The sequence below is a fragment of the Bombyx mandarina genome, chromosome 13, assembly GCF_030267445.1.
Source record: "Bombyx mandarina strain Sakado chromosome 13, ASM3026744v2".
NCBI lineage: Eukaryota > Metazoa > Arthropoda > Insecta > Lepidoptera > Bombycidae > Bombyx > Bombyx mandarina.
In genome coordinates this window covers 15,445,714-15,470,801 of record NC_143220.1, presented here as the reverse complement: position 1 = coordinate 15,470,801, position 25,088 = coordinate 15,445,714, and the positions used below count along the sequence as shown (strand labels likewise).

Here is a 25,088-nt window from a genome sequence, read left to right as displayed (position 1 = left end):
TGTGAACTTACCATAAAGGCATTTTCTAACAAAAATTCCTGGGATATTCGCTTCCTTCAAATAATAGTCGGCTGTAAGTACAAGTTACATCAGTTATGATTATTAATAAGTTACATCAGACATGTTTATTTAATGGTTGTGGTCTACGATACCAGAGTATACTATGAGGTCCGTAGCTTTTACAATACACTTGTTGATTGTATCTATCTTTTGATTGAACTCTATCTTTTTATTCACAAGGTTTTTCTTCAGCTTAATGTAATCTAAGAGTAACTTGAATGCTCAAGTCTACTATAGAATTGTGCCAAAGTGTGCCAAACTTTCATTACTACTTTTGTCCCAAATTAGGTTAGCATTGTCAGTCAATGTACTTATCGAAGAACAATTGCGATAATTGGTCCAATACACGTGACAGGAACGTGTAAATTCAAATACCAAATGTTTATTTTTTTCCTGCCTATGCTGATAGCCTTGAGAGGCTATTTCAGCTTCACCCTAACGTATGTAGGTGAGTTCACGGGGCTCTAACCGGAGTGCTGCTAACACTGACACTAGCAAGAGCAGTGCTTCGCAGAATCTGCCACCGGATAGGAAACGCGACCCACTGAGAAGATCCGCCGAGAAACTCAGTGGGCTCAAATGTTTAAAGATATTGCAATAAATCTATAAACTATTGATGTAGGTGCGTTTTTTTTTTCTAGAAAAACTTGGAGCAAAATGAATAAAGTTCTTGTGATCTGCCTTATACTCGCTGCAGTGGTCGTCGTAATAGAAAGTAACCCGTGCTTAAAAAAGTAAGTGTTTCACCATAATTTTAAACCTAGACATTCTAGCAGTTTTCACTACAGATCAATGATGATTCGACATGCAAAAAACTGTACCATTATTGTATTCTACCGATATTATATAGTTTTTGTAATTAGTATATAATTTTAATTTTTAAGCATATTTAAATAAAACTAATACTAAATATGAGACCCGGTTATTCTCAATAACTACCTAAAAATACATATAATTTAACTTAGCCATTGAGGAAGCGTATATGTAACGACGAACCTATTAATCTTTTTATATAACATCGGTATTCATTAAAAATAATTTTAACATGTTTGTAATTTGACTCGTTTATTTTACAGAATAAAATCCTATGACTCAGGATGCGATTGTGATCAGGTAAGTGTTTTCGAAAATAATATTTTTAATTAATCTCTTGAATCAATAACTAATTATATCGACGGTCATGGCAAAGGGGTATCAGCAACGTATTTAAATAAAAGGTCAAAAGTTTCTGAACTGAGTATCACTGTTTCCATTTCCTGAGCGCCCAGAGTTTGCACCCTATAGAAATACATGGTTATTGGTGTAATTTTGAAGTGCACGGCTAGGTGACCTATTATGATCTATAAGCATATAAAAAGTGGCCCCTTATGGTCATCATGAGTGCAATAAATGCCTTGGTAATAAATTTTATAGCGCGCTAATAATTAAAATGGGTACAGTCAAAAGAGAAATAAAATTTATGATCGAAATATTACATTGTCATAAAAATATACGTACATCTAATTGGGTTGGACCTTATCTTAACATTGGATTGGACCGATAATCGAGTTAATTGAATCATTTAAATATCTAAAAAAATAATATTAAGAGTACCTAATTTACTAAAATGTTGAATTTTGTGCCAAATGATTAGGTGGAAAATGAAATCATTAATGTTTTACGTATACAATTGTTAGGTAATTGGTAAAGTGGGTTAGGTACCCAGATTCAAGATGAAGAAGGTAAGGCAGAGTAAAGGAATTTTATCGTAGAACAATATTGCTCAGTCTGCTCATCTATTTTGAACATCATAAAAACTTAGAAATTATTCCTTTTTATTTTATTTTTCGTATCTAATTTTTTTTTTCAAATTCTCCATGTATTACTTCAATTCACATTATGGAGAGCTTTCTCATTCAATGAAAAGAAGCTGCAGTACTACTTTGATACGAAACTAAGTGCTTCTGTAATGATAAGACACACATGGATTGAGGGGCATGCTTCCGAAAATAATGGAACTGACTTTTCAAATGGTTTTCTTTATTACAGAATAGCTCACACCATGATGACTCTAATGATGGCGGCTCGGGTTGTGGTTCTGTAAGTGACACAAATATCCACGATACCTTTACTTCCCTTGTTGCAATTTGATAAAGTGTTTATAATTTCCTCGATTATTCGCTTCAGTCTGATCAGCATAACTTAATTATTAAGTTGAAAAAAAAAGAGGCCTGGATGGCATATTTAAATTGACTCGACGATTGGGTAAGTAATAAAAACTGGCCTACACGGATCTAGCGGTAGAACACTCCAATTTGTTTGAAAAGTGTTGGCGTTGTGTTGAATTTTTTGAAGCGAGCTTCGATTGCGGCTCTAATGAGCAATAATGATGGACTGTTCCAATAACTTTATACAGCTTTTAAATATTTCATTTCTTTTCTAGAAAAGACTATTTGAATGGATATGAATGAAAATTCCATGTCCTTTATTAGTCCTCAAATTGAGTCGCGAGTCACAGACTTATTCAAAGTTCCATATTTGTTCATCTCAAAAAAAAAACGGTAAAGTTTTGGTAATGTAAAATAAAACTTAACTGGCACCATGAGCGACGGTAACCACTCACCATCAGGTGGGCCGTACGCTCGTCTGCCTACTAGGGAAATAAAAAAAAATAAATTGTAAAATCCTTGTAAAATTCTTGTTTTCAGGACAAGAAAGAGAAAAAACATAAAAGCAAGCCGTGTAACTAAAGAAATTTAAGCAACACCACTGTTCGTTATTTTAAATTTAATATAAATTTACTATAAATTATTCAACAAATAACTAGATTTGGTTAAGCATGTGCATGTAACAATCGATTTCACAATTATGTGAAAGGAAAGTTTCGATTCCTTATAAAGTGGACTTTTGGTGAAGGTTTTAGTTACTATCAATTCACTAGCTAGACTGCTACACCACCCTTTTAATGTACACATGTAAGAAATGTGCAATTTTTATGCACTATGTAAAGTCCTAAATTACCGTTGGATGTATTTATTATTTAAAATATTTTCGTGGCAAATTTAATCACAAAATTTCAACTCCGCTCGCAAAAATAATGTATCTGTTTTTATGCCATACTTTATGGTCAACATCAAGCATATTTGTTTGAAATTAAGACGATAATGTGTATTTTCACATGCTTTTTATAAAATATAATAAATTACTGTCATAAATATTTTATACCTAATTAAATCGAAGGCTTAAAGTATATTTTCTTTCCACTTCGATTTAAGTAGGTATTACTCGTTGAAATCGCAATAAATTGTATTGTTATCCTTAAATGAGTTTGTGTGTATTTTATGTGCTTGAAATAAAGAATTAAATTAAAATTGAATAGCGTTTTATTTGAAGTATACTTGAACGAATTGAAACCTTGATAAAATAAAAATTTTCGAAAAAAAATTTTTTTTTATCTACTATATTCAAATATTATATGCACTTTTGTTTTTTATTTGTTTAATCTAAAACATTGTTGTTGTATCAACTTGTTCCTCTGCGCAGACTCCAAAAATACCTTTGCAATTAATTTATATTCTAATAAATGACTACATACTTCTTTCTAAGCATGATGAACATACAGACTATCCTATGCTCTATCCCATGACCACGGAATAGATAAATAAGCCCATGACTGACAAAGTCCCTAAAGTCGTTTGTAGTCGTCGTGGCCTAAAGGATAAGACGTCCGGTGCATTCGTATCTAGCGATGCAACGGTGTTCGAATCCCGCAGGCGGGTACCATTTTTTCTAATGACATACGTACTTAACAAACGTTCACGATTGTCTTCCACGGTGAAGGAATAGCATCGTGTAATAAAAATGAAACCCGCGAATTATAATTTGCGTAATTAGTGGTGGTAGGAACTCTTGTGAGTCCGGACGGGTAGGTGCCATCATCCTGCCTATTTCTGCCGTGAAGCACTAATGCGTTTCGGTTCGAAGGGTGGGGCAGCCGTTGTAACTATACTGAGACCTTAGAACTTATATCTCAAGGTGGGTGGCGCACTTACGTTGTAGATGTCCATGGGCTCCAGTAACCGCTTAGCACCGGGTGGGCTGTGAGATCGTCTACCCAACTAAGCAATAAAATAAAAAAATATATTCAAGTTAATCATATGACGTTTCGTATTCGTGGTTCTGGTTTCAATATTTTTAAGAAAACGGCTCTTTAAAACTACAATAATCAATAATCAATAGATGGCACCGTCCAGTGTGTGTTTAAAATACGTCCTACTTCCGACAAAAGGACACGCTATGTTTTCTATTACCCGAACAACTAGCCTCATATTAAAACATTGTATCTTACGTAAATAATGGGTATCTGACCAAACAAATCTGGATGCAGTCACTGAAGCGAGTTTGTATTGCGGGTCCGCTAACGAGGCTCCACGATGAGCTGAACTATATAGTATAAACAGCTTTTATGGTTCATGAGTACCGACGGCTTGCCTTGTAATTTCGTTGAAAAAATGAAATAAAAAGATTTTTTAGTAGTTAGTTAACTGTTCGTTGAACTACAGCCGTAGTAACGTTGCATCGTATTTGCGGCTTATGTCTCTATGTAAGATCTCGGGTTTTTTATTTATTTATTGTTTTGTAGAGATATACGACAAAGGGAAGATGTTCCACCGAGCGGGTGATATTTGCTCGGTAGACCGACAGTCTGAATGTTGTTGTTCGGAACTTGTATATATGCGAGCTTATCTTGAAAATGTCGTAAGTGAGATTCAGGCATCTGTCAAATATCTTGCGTTGTATGATGGCTACCCGCCACAGTTTAGATAGGTAGACGAGCTCACAGCCCACCTGGTGTGAAGTGGTTACTGGAGCCCATAGACATCTACAACGTAAATGCGCCACCCACCTTGATATATAAGTTCTAAGGTCTCAGTATAGTTACAACGGCTACCCCACCCTTTATACCGAAACGCATTACTGCTTCGCGGCAGCAGTGACGGTACCTACCCGTGTGGACTCTCAAGAGGTCCCACCACCAGTAAAACTTACACTACATATTTTGTCGGATCCAATCTGGCATTTAATTTTATAACTTAAGTAGATTCCGTTAACTTATGACCATAGATTAGGAAAACGGATTTTAGTGGTTACTGCAACCCATAGACATGAATATCGCCATCTACTTTTTTCCCTACCTAATCGTTGGTAGCCCAAGGGGCTAGGTGAGCTCACGGGCTCAACCTGAGAGAATTGCTTACACTAGCCCTAGTAAGAGCAGTACTGGATCGGAATTGCGATCTACTGAGAAGATCCGGGGAGAAATTCAGTGGCTTGTCTGTATGGGCTAGTTCACTCGTCGAACTTTTCATCATTTCGAGGAGTTCGACGAGGACGGTGACCGGTGCTTGAAGGGCGTAAAAGCACCGAGAGTGAATCCGGGGGTCCGATATGACATGTTTTGGGCGACGGCGGCTTTACTTTGCCCCGTCGCTTGGGTCGGATAAGTAGTTAACAGTAGCCACGCTAAAAGTGCTGTCGTGTGGCGCCGCTTTTTCAAAGTAGCGTTCTGACGCTTCTTTAAGATACCTACGTATCGGTTTTAGGTTAAAGTTATCGTAAACATGAACATTCCTCACATACCACGGGGCTCCGATGTCTATCTTGCAGAAACAGGATTGGATGATCTGGAGAGAGATAATGTGTGTACGGGCCGCGTGAGCGAGCACTACACTTGCATAGGTTATGACAGAACGTATGTATGCAAGTTTTGTAGAGTGTCACCTTGTTACGAAGCCACCTTCAGACTTGAGATCTGTGTTTCAATTGTATCGTAATTACGATAATTTTAATTTTCACTTGTTTTTTTATTACACTGAATCGAAGTCGTTCGTGAATATGAGTTACGCGCGTAGAACGATTCGTGTCTGTCTGAGGGATTTGAACATTGGCTTATTCGTATTAATCGATGCGAGTACATCGAGCGTCATTTCTTTTAGGCTACCATGACTTCGTTTAGACCGTGATGACGCTTATTTTACCTTATTATTTTCGATGTTTCGAATACTTTAGGTTTTCGTGGTAATAATGGATGATTAGAAATAATATTGTTATGCGCTGTGGTTCGGGATAAATAAATGTTCCACCAAAGTGCAACTTAAAACGGTATTAGCACTTATAACACATAAAACACTTTACATACACTTTAAAATTCTCAATTCACTTCCTCTGCTTAGCTTCAGGTGATCCGGTCGCTGTTTCGCTTCGAGTAGTTCCGATTACGAACTGGCTGCTTGCCATCTCCAAAACGCTTTTATAGTCGATACGTTATCCCTAGAATTGTCGAGAACATTCCTCACAAGTCGAGTATTTTCGACTTTCCGTTATCTGACAATAGATGGCGTTGTACTTCTCGAGCGTTCTAGATATTACTAGATCCTTTGATATTGGTTTCAGCTATTCGGCGATAGATGGCGTTACTCTTACCGGCGTAGCAATATAATAAAATGTCAGTAAACAAGGCGAGATTAAAGAGTAAAATAAGTTTCAATTATGTCTGCGATTCGCAAAAACCGAAAGAAAATATGTCAGCTTTAATTTAGAAACTATAATATTTTAATTACTATAATATTATTTAATATATATTATTTAATAACTATAATATTTTTAATTTCAATCAAAACACAAAACGAGTATTATTATATGTATATTTATATACTGTTTTCCTCATCGATTATTGTACATCAAGCATAACTAACTTGACGTAGTTGACGTTTGATTATTTCCTGGAATGGAACATGATTTAATACTTCTGAAAAACTTTAAATGTTTTGAAGTTATTTTTGTGTTGAGACTACGAATGAATCAGTAAAAGGAAACATTGAGAGGAGTTAAGTGGACGTGGGAGTTTGTAAATTTCAACCATGAAGTGTTATGTTTTTATTGTGTGCTGTGTTGTTTTATTATTGAATTCAGCTGGAGCAAGTGAATTCAAGAGCAAGAGTGCACAAGCGACGGGTCAAGATGTATCGGATAGATTGATATTCCGAGACGACGATGACGAGCAAAATAATTACAATGTCTCTTCTGATTCAGTGCAACGTGGCGGAGTGAAACTAGCTACCCAGATAACTCCAGCATCGGCAGGAAAAACAACAACAGAAAAGGACGGAAGAGATAATTTTAAGGGGGGATGTGCTACAGGCTTTAAAAGAACAGTTGACGGGAGATGTAGACCTATATTCCAAAACTAAAATTAGTTAGAAGCGAGTTTTGTTATTTGTTCCGGTGCTTTTTAAAATAATGTTTTAATTCAAGTAAATTTTATAGTTTACACAAAGGTATTAGAATAGTTGTAGCATCCATTACATTGAATACAAAAAGTAAAAATTTGCAGTACTAAATTGTGGTTAGTAATTTGGATATATAATATTACAATTTATCATCAAAAATAGAGCACATGTTTTATTAATAATAACTATTTGAAATTTCATATTTCAATTTAAAATTTCAGCTTTTAATAAATTTACATCAATACCTACCTTGCTTGCTTAGAAAATGAAATAAAAATATTATAATTTAATTATTCTTTTTAATTTAAAATATATTGGCTCTGTCAAAAGTCGTCGTGGCCTAAATGATAAGACGTCCGGTGCATTCGTATCTTGCGATGCACCAGTTTTCGAATCCCGCAGGCAAGTACCAATTTTTCTCATGAAATACGTACGTAACCAATGTTCACGATTGACTTCCACAGTGAAAAAATAACATCGTGAAATTAGAACCAAATCCGCAAAATTATAATTTGCGTAGTTACTGGTGGTAGGACCTCTTGTGAGTCCGCATGGGTAGGTACCACCACCTTAACTATTTCTGCCGTGAAGCTGTAATGCATCGGGTGGGGCAGCCGTTGTACTGTAAAAACTGAGACCTTAGAACTCATATCTCAAGGTAGGTGGCGGAATTTACATTGTAAATCAGGTGGGCCGTGAGCTCGTCCGTCCTAAGAAATAAAAAAAACGTATATTTTGTAACATAAAAAAATATTTGTCTGCACAAAAATAATGGGGTGTCGGTTAATACCGTGGTGGTCATTTCATTGAAGTTTGTTAAAGAATACAACATAATATGTACATATTTACATACTTTACTCACGACGTTCAAGAACAACTTTTACGATGAAGGAATAACATCGTATAATACAAAGCAATTATGGTGCCCCGTTATCATTTAATACTGGGTAGGCCGTGAGTCTACCGAGCAATAGGCGCCACAATCATTCTATTGCAGTCGGTTCAAACCGCTATAGCCACTCGCAGCCCATAATCGAATCTTTAACTCTGACGGTTACTTGTGTTATTCCTGACAGTTTCTTCATCAATACATATAATAAAATCGTAACTGGTCGCTGTCTATACATGGAAGACATCTCAGGAAAACTGTTATAGTTTATACCCCCGGGGTGGCTTTATGAACGCAATAGAACAAAAAAAATGATTTTTTAGAATTTTTGTCTGTTTGTCTGTGCGTTTGTGCACGCTAATCTCAGAAACAGCTCTGCCGATTTAAATGTGGTTTTCACTAATTTATTGTGGCAAGCTTTACTTAACATTTAGTGTTTGTTTCATGTCAATCGGTTTATAAATAAAAAAGTTATGCCAATTTAAAAATCACGTCGCTGGGCGTTTGTAGATTGTACAGCCGCGCGGGTATACAAAGCGCGCCGATGCCGCGCCGCTGCCTCCTTGCCGAGCCGAGGACTCGACGAGTAAAGTAACCCATAGGCACTTTTTTTCTATAGTTAAAATATTAGGTTGAAAGGTCTTATAATAGTTATATCATCAATACATCATCAATACCATCAATCAATCATCAATCAATATCATCATCATCATCATCATCATCAATACATCAATAGCGACGAAGGGCTCGATGAGTAAATTAACCCATAGGCACGTTTGTTTTCTATAGTTAAAAGATTAGGTTGACACGACATAATAGTTATTAATAATTAATAAACTGTAATAAAGTTAAACTGTGTAATAATCTGTAAGTATTTGTAATTTAGTTTTATGATAAGTACGTGTTTATCAAACAACGTTGTGTTAGTAGGTACTACTTATTGTAAGAATGCCTCGAAAAAGATCAACCTCTCCCAGTGCAGCAGGAATTCTAAAAGGATGAAATTAGTTCGATCACAGGAATCTGATGCAGGTCATGAGGCAATACTCACTACATCTCAGGAACGTCAGGCGAGGTTTCGTGTTAGAGAAACTTCGGCTCAGCGAGAATCTCGATTGAGTTCACATTGTTCTCAAAAAAAGACCACTCGAATTAGGGTGAACAGGGAACAGCGTGACGCAAGTTTGTCCAATCGTGAATCTTATACGCTATCGCGTGAGTCTGAGACTTTCACTGATAGGGAATCCCGCCTGAGCTACTCAGAGGGTTTGGACAGCAAATGCCCGGTTTTAGGAGACACTTGAAGAACGAGAAACACGTCTCACTCCCGACTGGGAGGCGCATGCACTATCGCTTGAATCTGAGACCTTTACTAATAGGGAAATCCGTCTGAGCTTTCAGAGGGCTCGGACAGCAATTACCTGGTCTCAAGAGACACGTGAAGAACGAGAAGCACGTCTCTCTGCCGATTGCGAGGCTCATGCAGTATCGCTTGAGTCTGAGACCTTTACTGCTAGGGAAATCCGTCTGAGCTCTCAGAGGGTTCGGACAGCAAAAGCTTGCCCGGTCTCGAGAGACACTAGAAGAACGGGAAGCACAACTCACTACCGATCGCGTTTCCAGTGAGCCTATGCTTCGTGATAATAATAAATAAAGCCCAAGGTCAGACGCTAAAAGTTGTGGGTGTAGATATAAGTGTTAACTGCTTTTCACACAGACAACTCGGTCACACGGTTATGTAGCTCTGTCACATGCTAGCAATCCTAGCAACCTGTATGCTTTGATCCCCGATGGCTATACGTGTATGTCGTGTATAGAGAAGCATTACTTTAAATTAGATTTTTCTAAACACCCAAATGACGGTGCTTATAAACCAAAAAATATGTCTTAAAACTGCTGCCCAAAGTCGCTATTCCACGCGGACGGAGTCGCGGGCACAGCTAGTTCGTAATATAGTTACAACGGCTGCCCCTCCCTTGAAACCGAAATGCATTACTGCTTCACGGCAAAAATAGGCAGGGCGGTAGTACCTACCCGTGCGGACTCACAAGAGGTGTATCTCATTATTAATAAAAAATATCTGATTGTAGAACATTACCAGCTAACCTTCAGCTACAGGCTACCGACGCTCATAAACTCAAGTTACTGAGCAATCAGCATCAAAATAAAACTCTTTTAATCTACAAGTGCCCTTTCACGTAAATAATTTGTTTATTTTCCTAACTCGTCACAGCTGTATTTATTTTATTATATAATTCTACAGATATAAATATTTAATAATAATTAAGAAATTAATGTTCATTTTTCACGGCAGTTATCAGGTTTATTTTTGATCATGCGTGAAATTATTTTAATTAGCATAGCTATAAAATAGTATATATATGTTAACGGAGCTTCAGTGTGTTCATTATATAACAATAAGCCTTGAAAACCCAAGACTTAAAAAACTTTGTCAAGCAGCTTGGTAAGTTATTCCTAATGTATTTTTTCCATTCTTCAGTGCTATTTAATATTGAATATGTGTGGTATATTTGTGGGCAAACATGCTTACGGCCCGCATGCTATTATTGTGATTACCTAAACAGTACAATATAAACATCGCCATCGGTATACTTGTATACACCTAATCGAGAATATAAAGTTGTACTGTTTATTGGAGTTTTTAGTTTCCGTATTAATTCTTTAAGCGAGTCAGTAAGTACATGACGTAGAATCCTTAGTGTCTTAATCGTCGAATCTTAGTATGTACTCTTCATTTCTAAGTACCTACCAGTCTTATGAGCTTCGTGACAGTGTTGAGAATAGGACCTTATAGACAGGTATTTTTATTCGGATAGCGAATAAGTGACGTGTCCAGTTTAATTGTATGCATCGCAATCATAAAGTATGCGATACATAGATTGTGAACTTACCACAGACATTTATACTTTGTCTTAAACAAAATATAGGGGATAATCGCTACCTTCAAACAATAGCTGGGTCATCAGACATGTTTATTTAATGGATGTAGTCTTTAATACCAGAGAATACAAGGGAAATAAAAAATAAAAAAATCTAAGAGTAGTTTGAGTGATCCAGTGTACTATAAAATTGAGCCCGAATGTTTTATTTTTTATTAGTATGTACTTCTTTAGCCCTTTAACACCTCCACCTAAGTGTCAATATTAGTATTTATTACTGTTTAGTCGTAAGAGACATAATTATCTCAAAACAATCTAGCCTTTGCTGAAAATGTAGATTTTCGCTTTTTCTGTTTTTGTTCTTTACAGTGTTGACATTTTACGTCTCCGTTTGAGACCAATTAATATTATCTTGACTGATATTTACTACTTTATAATATTTATCTATTCGATTCTTTGATATGCCGGCTCTAGTACGTCAACTTGTTTTTTAACTATCAGTGTCCCAAATTAGGTTAGCATTGTATGTAATTATTTGGTTTCTGTACATTTGTAGATTGCATTTACCGAATGCATTTGTCGAAGAACAATTGCGATAATTGATCCAATACACGAGACAGTAACGTGTACATTAAAATACCAAATGTTTAAAGATATTGCAATAAATGTATAAACTATTGATGTAGGTGCATTTTTTTTCTAGAAAAACTTGGAACAAAATGAATAAAGTTCTTGCGATCTGCTTTATACTCGCTGCAGTGGTCGTCGTAATAGAAAGCAGCCCATGCTTAGAACAGTGAGTATTTTACCCTAATTTTCAACCTAGACATTCTAGCAGCTTTTACTACAGATTAGCGGCGATTTCACATGCATGAAACTGGACTATTAACGCATCCTACCACTAATACTGTAATCCACCCTATAACACGGTAGTTTAGTTCAGTGTCATAGGAAACGCGTTGTAGAAACATTCTCGCATAACGCGCTTGTATGACCCCAAATAACGCGTTATGTATAAATATGATATATATTACAGATATAAAACAATATAACTAACCAATGTTTTTACAATTAAAAAACTAGGAACACAAATTTAATAAATTAATGTAATTTTGAGAAACAACATAATTGACACAATGTGCAAAGGCACGCGAAATTGATTATGAAGTGTACAAATTGTTATACATTTCACAGTACAGAAATATACATAGGCGGCACTGAAAATTTCGGGAATTAACGAAGTGACACAACATTACTATTTAAAAATGTATTTATTGCTTTTCGAAGTATTCTCCGCGAAATTTGACACATTTTTCCATACGATGGAACCAATCATTGAAGCAACCATTCCATTCGGAAGTTGGGGTCTCCTAAATGGCCGTTTTGTAGGCGTCCACACCTTCTTCAGGTGATGAAAATCTCTGTCCACGCAATTTATTCTTTATTTTAGAGAAAGTATAGAAATCATTAGGGCTTAGGTCGGGGCTGTACGGCGGTCTAATAATTCTATGTTTTCTTGCTCTAAAAACTCTTTTGTTCTGTGCGCGGTGTGAGAACTCGCATTGTCGTGATGTAGGATGATGCGGCGGTTGCAGTTCTCTTTACGGAGTTCAGAAACGACCTGTGGCAAACAAATGCTAGCATACCATTCTGCATTAACCGTTCTTTGTCCCTCAAGAGGAATAGTCGTAACATGGCCGGTTTTGGAGACAAACGTGGCCACCATTTTTTTGCAACACTCCGTGAACGAACAATTTTTGTTGGGTTTAACTCATTTTCGAACACCCAAACTCGTGACTGGTTTCTTGTTTCGGGTTCGTACGCATATAACCAGGATTCTTCACCTGATACAATGTTGAATACAGCATTTGAGGATCCTGCGTGGACTCTTTCGAGAGTTCTGACGCACCAAGTAACGCGAGCCGCTTTTTGCTCTTCACAGAACGAATGCGGTATCCATAGGGAAAACAACTTTTTTACACCTAATTGTTCATGCAAGATTATTTGTGTTTGACTCATGCCAATTTCTAAAGTTGCCTGAATTTCGCGGTATGTCACATGTCGATCTTCCTCAATCAGCTTACGCACAGCATCAACGTTTTCTTGGGTGACTGCAGTTTTTGGACGACCTTGACGGGGACCATCACTGAGCTTGGCACGTCCACGTTGAAACTCAGTAAACCAGCGATAAATTGTGGTTTTGGATGAGACTTCATCACCAAATGCAGAAATCATCCGGTGAACACACTGTTTTTGTGTTAAACCACTTCGAAAATCATAATAAATCATCGCTCTTGAATTTTCTCGAGTCAATTCCATTTTCCCAACGACTAAACAAGTTTGACAAAACCTCGTGACAAGACCGAGAATCTTTTTTTAAATAAATAAATGGTATTCGATTGTTAAAACCAAGGAGTTTTCAATTAAAAAGATTTTAATATGACAGGAATAGTGGAAATATTCCATTCCCGATACTTTTAGTGCAGCCCTCGTAACTTGTGGAGTCCCCATGTTATATGGGGGAATACCCGTGTTATACGAGGAACTGAAATTGCATAATATAAAAATGCGTTATAACAGTACCGACCTCTTGTGAGTCCGCGCGGCTAGGTACCACCGGCCTGCCTATTTCTGCCGTGAAGCAGTAATGCGTTTCGGTTTGAAGGGTGGGGCAGCCGTTGTAACTATACTAAGATCTTAGAACTTATATCTCAAGGTGGGTGGCGCATTTACGTTGTAAATGTCCATGGGCTCCAGTAACCACTTAACACCAGGTGGGCTGTGAGCTCGTCCACCCATTTAAGCAATAAAAAAAAATTAACATTTTTATAATGTGACTCTTTTATTTTACAGAATAAAATCCCAAGTCCCATGCGATTCTGATCCGGTAAGCGTTTTTGAAAATCATATTTTTTTTGTAATATCTTGAATCAATAATTAATTACATTGGCGGTCATGGCACAGGTGTTTTTGCAATGTCTCAGAGTTTATAACTTACGGAAACACATGGTGATTGGTGTTGTAATGGATTGGTAATGACTGTTGAAGTGTTACGTGTACGGCTGAGTGGAATTATGGTCTACATCTATATGTAGACCATAATGCCTATGCATATAAGTGGTCGCTTATGGACATCACTGCAACTAGAAATCTTCTTACAATGCAACTTCTTACAATTAAATTCCAATAAATGTTTTAGCAATAATTTTATAGCGCGCTGATAAATAAAATGGGTACAGCCAAAAAAGTAATTTGCGATCGAAATATTATTTAATTATTATTACATTGGCATATTAATATAAGCACATCTACTTAGATTGGTTTCAAGATTTATCGAAAAATGACCAAAAAATATTTTAATGTAATTCTAACTGGTTCTATTTTGTGCCAAATGATTATGTAGAAAAAATAATCATTAATATAGGCCTAGTTGCATTATATAATTATTAATGTTTTACGTGTGCAGTTCTAGGGTAATTGGTGAGCTGAGTTAGTGAGGTACTAGATAAGAATGTTTGTGAACCCAGGTTCAAGACAAATGCAGGGCAGAGTAAAGGAATTTTATCGCAGAACAATATTGCTCAGTTTGCTCATCTTTTTTGAAAATCATAACAATAGTTTTAAAAACTTACAGATTATACTTTACAGATTATACAGACTATATTAACTGACAGATTATACATGGTTTTTTAGTAATTTGTTTCATTAATCCATTGTTTTTGTTCAAATTCTTTCTCGTTTCCGGAAATTGAAAATTATGGAATTGGCTTTTCAAATAGTTTTCTTTATTACAGAAATGCTCACAACATGATGACTCTAATCATGGCGGCTCAGATGGTGGTTCTGTAAGTGATACAAATATCTATGATATCTTTACTTCTCTTTTTGCAATTTGATAGTAATTTGATAAATTGAAAGTGATTGTAGTATCTACATATAGGCACATAAAAAGTGGTCCCATAAGGACATCACTGCAACAGAACAATATTGCTAACTTTGCTCATCTTTTTTGAAAATCATAACAATAGTTTTAGAAACTTACAGATTATACTTTGCAGATTATACAGATTATACATGCTTTTCTAGTAATTTTTTTCATTAATCCATTGTTTTTGTTCAAATTCTTTCTTGTTTCCGGAAATTGAAAATTATGGAATTGGCTTTTCAAATAGTTTTTTTTTATTACAGAAAAGCTCACAACATGATGACTCTAATGATGGCGGCTCAGATGGTGGTTCTGTAAGTGATACAAATATCTATGATACCTTTACTTCTCTTTTGCAATTTGATAGTAATTTGATAAATTGAAAGTGATTGTAGTATCTACATATAGGCACATAAAAAGTGGTCCCTTATGGACATCACTGCAACAAAACAATATTGCTCAGTTTGCTCATCTATTTTGAAAATCATAACAATAGTTTGAGAAACTTACAGATTATACTTTACAGATTATACAGATTGCACATGCTTTTCTAGTAATTTTTTTCATTAATCCATTGTTTTTGTTCAAATTCTTTCTCGTTTCCGGAAATTGAAAATTATTGAATTGGCTTTTCAAATAGTTTTCTTTATTACAGAAAAGCTCACAACATGATGACTCTAATGATGGCGGCTCAGATGGTGGTTCTGTAAGTGATACAAATATCTATGATACCTTTACTTCTCTTTTTGCAATTTGATAGTAATTTGATAAATTGAAAGTGCTTGTAGTATCTACATATAGACACATAAAAAGTGGTCCCTTTGGACATCACTGCAACGGAACAATATTGCTCAGTTTGCTCATCTTTTTTGAAAATCATAACAATCGTTTTAGAAACTGACAGATTATACTTTACAGATTATACAGATTATATTAACTTACAGATTATACATGTTTTTTAGTAATTTTTTTCATTAATCCATAGTTTTTGTTCAAATTCTTTCTCATTTCCGGTAATTGAAAATTATGGAATTGGCTTTTCAAATAGTTTTTTTTATTACAGAAAAGCTCACACCATGATGATTCTAATGATGGCGGCTCAGATGGTGGTTCTGTAAGTGATACAAATATCTATGATACCTTTACTTCTCATTTTGCAATTTGATATGAATTTGATAAATTGAAAGTGATTGTAGTATCTACATATAGGCACATAAAAAGTGGTCCCTTTGGACATCACTGCAACAGAACAATATTGCTCAGTTTGCTCATCTTTTTTGAAAATCATAACAATAGTTTTAGAAACTTACAGATTATACAGATTATATTAACTTACAGATTATACATGCTTTTTTAAGAAAAAGCGCATATATACAAGTTCCGAACAACAACATTCGGACCGTCGGTCTACCGAGCAATATACCCGCTCGATGGAAGATCTTCTTTTCGTCGCTTAAACCTCCCAAAATAGTTTTAGAAACTGACAGATTATACTTTACAGATTATACAGATTATATTAACTTACAGATTATACATGCTTTTTTAGTATTTTTTTTATTAATCCATTGTTTTTGTTCAAATTATTTCTCGTTTCCGGAAATTAAAAATTATGGAATTGGCTTTTCAAATAGTTTTATTTTATTACAGAAAAGCTCACAACATGATGACTCGAATGATGGCGGCTCAGATGGTGGTTCTGTAAGTGATACAAATATCTATGATACCTTTACTTCTCTTTTGCAATTTGATAGTAATTTGATAAATTGAAAGTGATTGTAGTATCTACATATAGGCACATAAAAAGTGGTCCCTTATGGACATCACTGCAACAAAACAATATTGCTCAGTTTGCTCATCGTTTTTGAAAATCATAACAATAGTTTTAGAAACTTACAGATTATACAGATTGCACATGCTTTTCTAGTAATTTTTTTCATTAATCCATAGTTTTTGTTCAAATTCTTTCTCGTTTCCGGAAATTGAAAATTATTGAATTGGCTTTTCAAATAGTTTTCTTTATTACAGAAAAGCTCACAACATGATGACTCTAATGATGGCGGCTCAGATGGTGGTTCTGTAAGTGATACAAATATCTATGATACCTTTACTTCTCATTTTGCAATTTGATATGAATTTGATAAATTAAAAGTGATTGTAGTATCTACATATAGACACATAAAAAGTGGTCCCTTTGGACATCACTGCAACAGAACAATATTGCTCAGTTTGCTCGTCTTTTTTGAAAATCATAACAATCGTTTTAGAAACTGACAGATTATACTTTAAAGATTATACAGATTATATTAACTTACAGATTATACATGTTTTTTAGTAATTTTTTTCATTAATCCATAGTTTTTGTTCAAATTCTTTCTCATTTCCGGTAATTGAAAATTATGGAATTGGCTTTTCAAATAGTTTTTTTATTACAGAAAAGCTCACACCATGATGATTCTAATGATGGCGGCTCAGATGGTGGTTCTGTAAGTGATACAAATATCTATGATACCTTTACTTCTCTTTTGCAATTTGATAGTAATTTGATAAATTGAAAGTGATTGTAGTATCTACATATAGGCACATAAAAAGTGGTCCCATAAGGACATCACTGCAACAGAACAATATTGCTAACTTTGCTCATCTTTTTTGAAAATCATAACAATAGTTTTAGAAACTTACAGATTATACTTTGCAGATTATACAGATTATACATGCTTTTCTAGTAATTTTTTTCATTAATCCATTGTTTTTGTTCAAATTCTTTCTTGTTTCCGGAAATTGAAAATTATGGAATTGGCTTTTCAAATAGTTTTTTTTTATTACAGAAAAGCTCACAACATGATGACTCTAATGATGGCGGCTCAGATGGTGGTTCTGTAAGTGATACAAATATCTATGATACCTTTACTTCTCTTTTGCAATTTGATAGTAATTTGATAAATTGAAAGTGATTGTAGTATCTACATATAGGCACATAAAAAGTGGTCCCTTATGGACATCACTGCAACAAAACAATATTGCTCAGTTTGCTCATCTATTTTGAAAATCATAACAATAGTTTGAGAAACTTACAGATTATACTTTACAGATTATACAGATTGCACATGCTTTTCTAGTAATTTTTTTCATTAATCCATTGTTTTTGTTCAAATTCTTTCTCGTTTCCGGAAATTGAAAATTATTGAATTGGCTTTTCAAATAGTTTTCTTTATTACAGAAAAGCTCACACCATGATGATTCTAATGATGGCGGCTCAGATGGTGGTTCTGTAAGTGATACAAATATCTATGATACCTTTACTTCTCTTTTGCAATTTGATAGTAATTTGATAAATTGAAAGTGATTGTAGTATCTACATATAGGCACATAAAAAGTGGTCCCTTTGGACATCACTGCAACAGAACAATATTGCTCAGTTTGCTCATCTTTTTTGAAAATCATAACAATAGTTTTAGAAACTTACAGATTATACAGATTATATTAACTTACAGATTATACATGCTTTTTTAAGAAAAAGCGCATATATACAAGTTCCGAACAACAACATTCGGACCGTCGGTCTACCGAGCAATATACCCGCTCGATGGAAGATCTTCTTTTCGTCGCTTAAGCCTCCCAAAATAGTTTTAGAAATTGACAGATTATACTTTACAGATTATACAGATTATATTAACTTACAGATTATACATGCTTTTTTAGTATTTTTTTTATTAATCCATTGTTTTTGTTCAAATTATTTCTCGTTTCCGGAAATTAAAAATTATGGAATTGGCTTTTCAAATAGTTTTATTTTATTACAGAAAAGCTCACAACATGATGACTCTAATGATGGCGGCTCAGATGGTGGTTCTGTAAGTGATACAAATATCTATGATACCTTTACTTCTCTTTTGCAATTTGATAGTAATTTGATAAATTGAAAGTGATTGTAGTATCTACATATAGGCACATAAAAAGTGGTCCCTTATGGACATCACTGCAACAAAACAATATTGCTCAGTTTGCTCATCTTTTTTGAAAATCATAACAATAGTTTTAGAAACTTACAGATTATACAGATTATACATGCTTTTCTAGTAATTTTTTTCATTAATCCATTGTTTTTGTTCAAATTCCTTCTCATTTCCGGAAATTGAAAATTATGGAATTGGCTTTTCAAATAGTTTTTTTTATTACAGAAAAGCTCACACCATGATGATTCTAATGATGGCGGCTCAGATGGTGGTTCTGTAAGTGATACAAATATCTATGATACCTTTACTTCTCTTTTGCAATTTGATAGTAATTTGATAAATTGAAAGTGATTGTAGTATCTACATATAGGCACATAAAAAGTGGTCCCTTATGGACATCAGTGCAACAAAACAATATTGCTCAGTTTGCTCATCTTTTTTGAAAATCATAACAATAGTTTTAGAAACTTACAGATTATACTTCACAGATTATACAGATTATACATGCTTTTCTAGTAATTTTTTTCATTAATCCATTGTTTTTGTTCAAATTCCTTCTCATTTCCGGAAATTGAAAATTATGGAATTGGCTTTTCAAATAGTTTTTTTTATTACAGAAAAGCTCACACCATGATGATTCTAATGATGGCGGCTCAGATGGTGGTTCTGTAAGTGATACAAATATCTATGATACCTTTACTTCTCTTTTGCAATTTGATAGTAATTTGATAAATTGAAAGTGATTGTAGTATCTACATATAGGCACATAAAAAGTGGTCCCTTATGGACATCACTGCAACAAAACAATATTGCTCAGTTTGCTCGTCTTTTTTGAAAATCATAACAATAGTTTTAGAAACTTACAGATTATACTTTACAGATTATACAGATTATACATGCTTTTCTAGTAATTTTTTTCATTAATCCATTGTTTTTGTTCAAATTCCTTCTCATTTCCGGAAATTGAAAATTATGGAATTGGCTTTTCAAATAGTTTTTTTTTTATTACAGAAAAGCTCACACCATGATGATTCTAATGATGGCGGCTCAGATGGTGGTTCTGTAAGTGATACAAATATCTATGATACCTTTACTTCTCTTTTGCAATTTGATAGTAATTTGATAAATTGAAAGTGATTGTAGTATCTACATATAGGCACATAAAAAGTGGTCCCTTATGGACATCACTGCAACAAAACAATATTGCTCAGTTTGCTCATCTTTTTTGAAAATCATAACAATAGTTTTAGAAACTTACAGATTATACTTCACAGATTATACATGCTTTTCTAGTAATTTTTTTCATTAATCCATTGTTTTTGTTCAAATTCCTTCTCATTTCCGGAAATTGAAAATTATGGAATTGGCTTTTCAAATAGTTTTTTTTTATTACAGAAAAGCTCACACCATGATGATTCTAATGATGGCGGCTCAGATGGTGGTTCTGTAAGTGATACAAATATCTATGATACCTTTACTTCTCATTTTGCAATTTGATATGAATTTGATAAATTAAAAGTGATTGTAGTATCTACATATAGACACATAAAAAGTGGTCCCTTTGGACATCACTGCAACAGAACAATATTGCTCAGTTTGCTCGTCTTTTTTGAAAATCATAACAATCGTTTTAGAAACTGACAGATTATACTTTACAGATTATACAGATTATACATGCTTTTCTAGTAATTTTTTTCATTAATCCATTGTTTTTGTTCAAATTCTTTCTCATTTCCGGAAATTGAAAATTATGGAATTGGCTTTTCAAATAGTTTTTTTATTACAGAAAAGCTCACACCATGATGATTCTAATGATGGCGGCTCAGATGGTGGTTCTGTAAGTGATACAAATATCTATGATACCTTTACTTCTCTTTTGCAATTTGATAGTAATTTGATAAATTGAAAGTGATTGTAGTATCTACATATAGGCACATAAAAAGTGGTCCCTTATGGACATCACTGCAACAAAACAATATTGCTCAGTTTGCTCATCTTTTTTGAAAATCATAACAATAGTTTTAGAAACTTACAGATTATACTTCACAGATTATACATGCTTTTCTAGTAATTTTTTTCATTAATCCATTGTTTTTGTTCAAATTCCTTCTCATTTCCGGAAATTGAAAATTATGGAATTGGCTTTTCAAATAGTTTTTTTTTATTACAGAAAAGCTCACACCATGATGATTCTAATGATGGCGGCTCAGATGGTGGTTCTGTAAGTGATACAAATATCTATGATACCTTTAGTTCTCATTTTGCAATTTGATATGAATTTGATAAATTGAAAGTGATTGTAGTATCTACATATAGACACATAAAAAGTGGTCCCTTTGGACATCACTGCAACAGAACAATATTGCTCAGTTTGCTCGTCTTTTTTGAAAATCATAACAATCGTTTTAGAAACTGACAGATTATACTTTAAAGATTATACAGATTATATTAACTTACAGATTATACATGTTTTTTAGTAATTTTTTTCATTAATCCATTGTTTTTGTTCAAATTCTTTCTCATTTCCGGAAATTGAAAATTATGGAATTGGCTTTTCAAATAGTTTTTTTTATTACAGAAAAGCTCACACCATGATGATTCTAATGATGGTGGCTCAGATGGTGGTTCTGTAAGTGATACAAATATCTATGATACCTTTACTTCTCTTTTTGCAATTTGATAGTAATTTGATAAAATGAAAGTGATTGTAGTATCTACATATAGGCACATAAAAAGTGGTCCCTTTGGACATCACTGCAACGGAACAATATTGCTCAGTTTGCTCATCTTTTTTGAAAATCATAACAATCGTTTTAGAAACTGACAGATTATACTTTACAGATTATACAGATTATATTAACTTACAGATTATACATGTTTTTTAGTAATTTTTTTCATTAATCCACTGTTTTTGTTCAAATTCTTTCTCATTTCCGGAAATTGAAAATTATGGAATTGGCTTTTCAAATAGTTTTTTTTTATTACAGAAAAGCTCACACCATGATGATTCTAATGATGGCGGCTCAGATGGTGGTTCTGTAAGTGATACAAATATCTATGATACCTTTACTTCTCTTTTGCAATTTGATAGTAATTTGATAAATTGAAAGTGATTGTAGTATCTACATATAGGCACATAAAAAGTGGTCCCTTATGGACATCAGTGCAACAAAACAATATTGCTCAGTTTGCTCATCTTTTTTGAAAATCATAACAATAGTTTTAGAAACTTACAGATTATACAGATTATACATGCTTTTCTAGTAATTTTTTTCATTAATCCATTGTTTTTGTTCAAATTCCTTCTCATTTCCGGAAATTGAAAATTATGGAATTGGCTTTTCAAATAGTTTTTTTTATTACAGAAAAGCTCACACCATGATGATTCTAATGATGGCGGCTCAGATGGTGGTTCTGTAAGTGATACAAATATCTATGATACCTTTACTTCTCTTTTGCAATTTGATAGTAATTTGATAAATTGAAAGTGATTGTAGTATCTACATATAGGCACATAAAAAGTGGTCCCTTTGGACATCACTGCAACACAACAATATTGCTCAGTTTGCTCATCTTTTTTGAAAATCATAACAATAGTTTTAGAAACTTACAGATTATACTTTACAGATTATACAGATTATATTAACTTACAGATTATACATGCTTTTTTAAGAAAAAGTGCATATATACAAGTTCCGAACAACAACATTCGGACCGTCGGTCTACCGAGCAATATACCCGCTCGGTGGAAGATCTGCCTTTCGTCGCTTAAGCCTCCCAAAATAGTTTTAGAAACTGACAGATTATACTTTACAGATTATATTAACTTACAGATTATACATGTTTTTTAGTAATTTTTTTCATTACTCCATTGTTTTTGTTCAAATTCTTTCTCATTTCCGGAAATTGAAAATTATGGAATTGGCTTTTCAAATAGTTTTTTTTATTACAGAAAAGCTCACACCATGATGATTCTAATGATGGTTGCTCAGATGGTGGTTCTGTAAGTGATACAAATATCTATGATACCTTCACTTCTCTTTTTGCAATTTGATAGTAATTTGATAAAATGAAAGTGATTGTAGTATCTACATATAGGCACATAAAAAGTGGTCCCTTTGGACATCACTGCAATAGAACAATATTGCTCAGTTTGCTCATCTTTTTTGAAAATCATAACAATCGTTTTAGAAACTGACAGATTATACTTTACAGATTATACAGATTATATTAACTTACAGATTATACATGTTTTTTAGTAATTTTTTTCATTACCGATTGTGTTTGTTCAAATTCTTTCTCATTTCCGGAAATTGAAAATTATGGAATTGGCTTTTCAAATAGTTTTTTTTATTACAGAAAAGCTCACACCATGATGATTCTAATGATGGTTGCTCAGATGGTGGTTCTGTAAGTGATACAAATATCTATGATACCTTCACTTCTCTTTTTGCAATTTGATAGTAATTTGATAAAATGAAAGTGATTGTAGTATCTACATATAGGCACATAAAAAGTGGTCCCTTTGGACATCACTGCAATAGAACAATATTGCTCAGTTTGCTCATCTTTTTTGAAAATCATAACAATCGTTTTAGAAACTGACAGATTATACTTTACAGATTATACAGATTATATTAACTTACAGATTATACATGTTTTTTAGTAATTTTTTTCATTACCGATTGTGTTTGTTCAAATTCTTTCTCATTTCCGGAAATTGAAAATTATGGAATTGGCTTTTCAAATAGTTTTTTTTATTACAGAAAAGCTCACACCATGATGATTCTAATGACGGCGGCTCAGATTGTGGTTCTGTAAGAGATACAAATATCTATGATACCTTTACTTCCCTTTTTGCAATTTGATAAATTGAAAGTGATTGTAGTTTTCTTCATAACGCGCGGAAGTTCGATCAGCGAAACTTGATTATTAAGTTGAAACACTTACATTACTTACTTCGCAAAAAAGGCCTTGAATGGGATATTTAAATTTACTCAAAAATTGGAGTGTTATACTGTTAAATTGGAGTGGAGTGTTATAGTGTTATACTGCTAGATCCGTGTAGACCAATTTTTATTACTTATAATAAAAATTGGTCTACACGGATCTAGCAGTATAACACTTCAATTTGTTTGAAAAATGATCGTTTTGCGTTGAGTTTCTTAGAGAGAACTTCGAGTGCGGTTCTAATGTGCAATAATGACGGACTGTTCGAATAACTTTGCTCTTGTTTTAAATATTTAGTTTCTGAGGAGAGAGTTTTTTAATTGATTCTATGTTGTTTTTTTGTCCTCAAATCGAGTCGTGACTCATGGACTTACTCAAAATTTGTATATTACAAAAAAGAGTAAAATACAAAGTAAAATACAGACCCCGAGACAAAGCTGTTGTATGCAATGTACAATAATTTGGAAATTTATTATTTTCAGGAAAAGAAAGAGAAAAAACATAAAACCAAGCCGTGTAACTAAAGAAAATTTAGCAACACTATGTACTGTTCCTTATTTTAAACTTAATATAAATATACTATCAATAATTCAACAAATAACTAGATTTGGATAGGCATGTGCAAAATAACAATCAATTTCACATTTATGTTAAAGGAAAGTTTCGACTCCTTATAAGGTGGACTTTTGGTGAAGGTTTTAGTAATTATCAATTCACTAGCTACTCCACCCTTTTAATGTATAGATACATGTAAGGTATGTGTAATTTTTATGCACTATGAAAAGTCCTAAATTACCGTTGGATGTATGTAATTAAAATATTTTCATGGCAAATTTAATCACAAAATTCCAACGCCGCCCGCAAAATAATGTATCTGTATTTATGCCATTCTTTATGGTCAACATCAAAGCATATTAAAATTTGTTTGAAATTAAAACGCTAATGTGTATTTGCACTTGCTTTTTATAAAGTATAATAAATTACTGTCATAAATTTTTTATACCTAATGAAATCGAAGGCTTAAGATTTACTTTGATTTAAGTAAGTATTACTCGTTGAAATTGCAATAAATTGTATTGTTATGCTTAAATGAGTTTGCGTCTATTTTATATAATTGAAATAAAAGCTTAAATTGAAATTGAA

At 33.7% G+C, this 25,088-nt stretch overlaps 2 protein-coding genes and 2 long non-coding RNA genes across 24 annotated transcripts; 3 read left to right on the top strand and 1 right to left on the bottom strand.

Annotated features, from left to right (window-relative positions):
* The first annotated feature begins 144 nt into the window (after positions 1–144).
* On the top strand, positions 145–3,410 carry LOC149501680 (uncharacterized). Its single transcript, XR_016324090.1, has 5 exons — positions 145–168; positions 702–794; positions 1,137–1,173; positions 2,089–2,139; positions 2,748–3,410. It is a non-coding gene; the product is annotated as an uncharacterized LOC149501680 (long non-coding RNA).
* Positions 2,842–24,804, bottom strand: LOC149501678 (uncharacterized). The gene is made up of 2 exons (XR_016324091.1): positions 24,663–24,804; positions 2,842–2,985 (listed from the first exon to the last, which is right to left on the bottom strand). It is a non-coding gene; the product is annotated as an uncharacterized LOC149501678 (long non-coding RNA).
* LOC114252445 (uncharacterized) lies at positions 10,511–25,088 on the top strand. 20 transcript variants are annotated; one of them, XR_016324085.1, is made up of 16 exons: positions 10,511–10,681; positions 11,821–11,913; positions 13,971–14,004; positions 14,912–14,962; positions 15,306–15,356; positions 15,698–15,748; positions 16,106–16,156; positions 16,690–16,740; positions 17,068–17,118; positions 17,475–17,525; positions 17,868–17,918; positions 18,260–18,310; positions 18,843–18,893; positions 19,221–19,663; positions 20,007–20,057; positions 20,391–20,441. XR_016324085.1 is itself a non-coding variant. In XM_089732365.1 (16 exons), the coding sequence occupies exons 2-16, from the start codon at positions 11,837–11,839 to the stop codon at positions 24,467–24,469; spliced, it is 765 nt and encodes a 254-aa protein (XP_089588491.1). In that variant the 5' UTR covers positions 10,511–10,681; positions 11,821–11,836; the 3' UTR covers positions 24,470–25,088. The 20 variants fall into 20 exon arrangements, 15 of the variants coding, with proteins under 15 accessions (XP_089588491.1, XP_089588497.1, XP_089588495.1 ...); XM_089732365.1 differs by lacking the exon at positions 19,221–19,663 and adding an exon at positions 24,428–25,088; XR_016324086.1 differs by lacking the exon at positions 16,690–16,740.
* Positions 20,576–23,145, top strand: LOC149501679 (uncharacterized). 2 transcript variants are annotated; one of them, XM_089732383.1, is made up of 6 exons: positions 20,576–20,832; positions 21,166–21,216; positions 21,574–21,624; positions 21,983–22,033; positions 22,361–22,411; positions 22,948–23,145. In XM_089732383.1, the coding sequence occupies exons 1-6, from the start codon at positions 20,746–20,748 to the stop codon at positions 23,047–23,049; spliced, it is 393 nt and encodes a 130-aa protein (XP_089588509.1). In that variant the 5' UTR covers positions 20,576–20,745; the 3' UTR covers positions 23,050–23,145. The 2 variants fall into 2 exon arrangements, with proteins under 2 accessions (XP_089588509.1, XP_089588510.1); XM_089732384.1 differs by lacking the exon at positions 21,574–21,624 and having other exon boundaries at positions 20,630–20,832.

What these genes read in the sequence shown, in the direction of transcription:
- LOC114252445 (XM_089732365.1), top strand. Translation starts at nt 11,837, where the DNA reads ATGAATAAAGTTCTTGCGATCTGCTTTATACTCGCTGCAGTGGTCGTC. An exon ending in GCGGCTCAGATGGTGGTTCT is followed by an intron (nt 15,357 to 15,697) that starts GTAAGTGATACA and finishes TCTTTATTACAG; the next exon opens with AAAAGCTCACAACATGATGA. An exon ending in GCGGCTCAGATGGTGGTTCT is followed by an intron (nt 16,157 to 16,689) that starts GTAAGTGATACA and finishes ATTTTATTACAG; the next exon opens with AAAAGCTCACAACATGATGA.
- LOC149501679 (XM_089732383.1), top strand. Translation starts at nt 20,746, where the DNA reads ATGGAATTGGCTTTTCAAATAGTTTTTTTATTACAGAAAAGCTCACAC. An exon ending in GCGGCTCAGATGGTGGTTCT is followed by an intron (nt 21,217 to 21,573) that starts GTAAGTGATACA and finishes TTTTTATTACAG; the next exon opens with AAAAGCTCACACCATGATGA. An exon ending in GCGGCTCAGATGGTGGTTCT is followed by an intron (nt 22,412 to 22,947) that starts GTAAGTGATACA and finishes TTTTTATTACAG; the next exon opens with AAAAGCTCACACCATGATGA.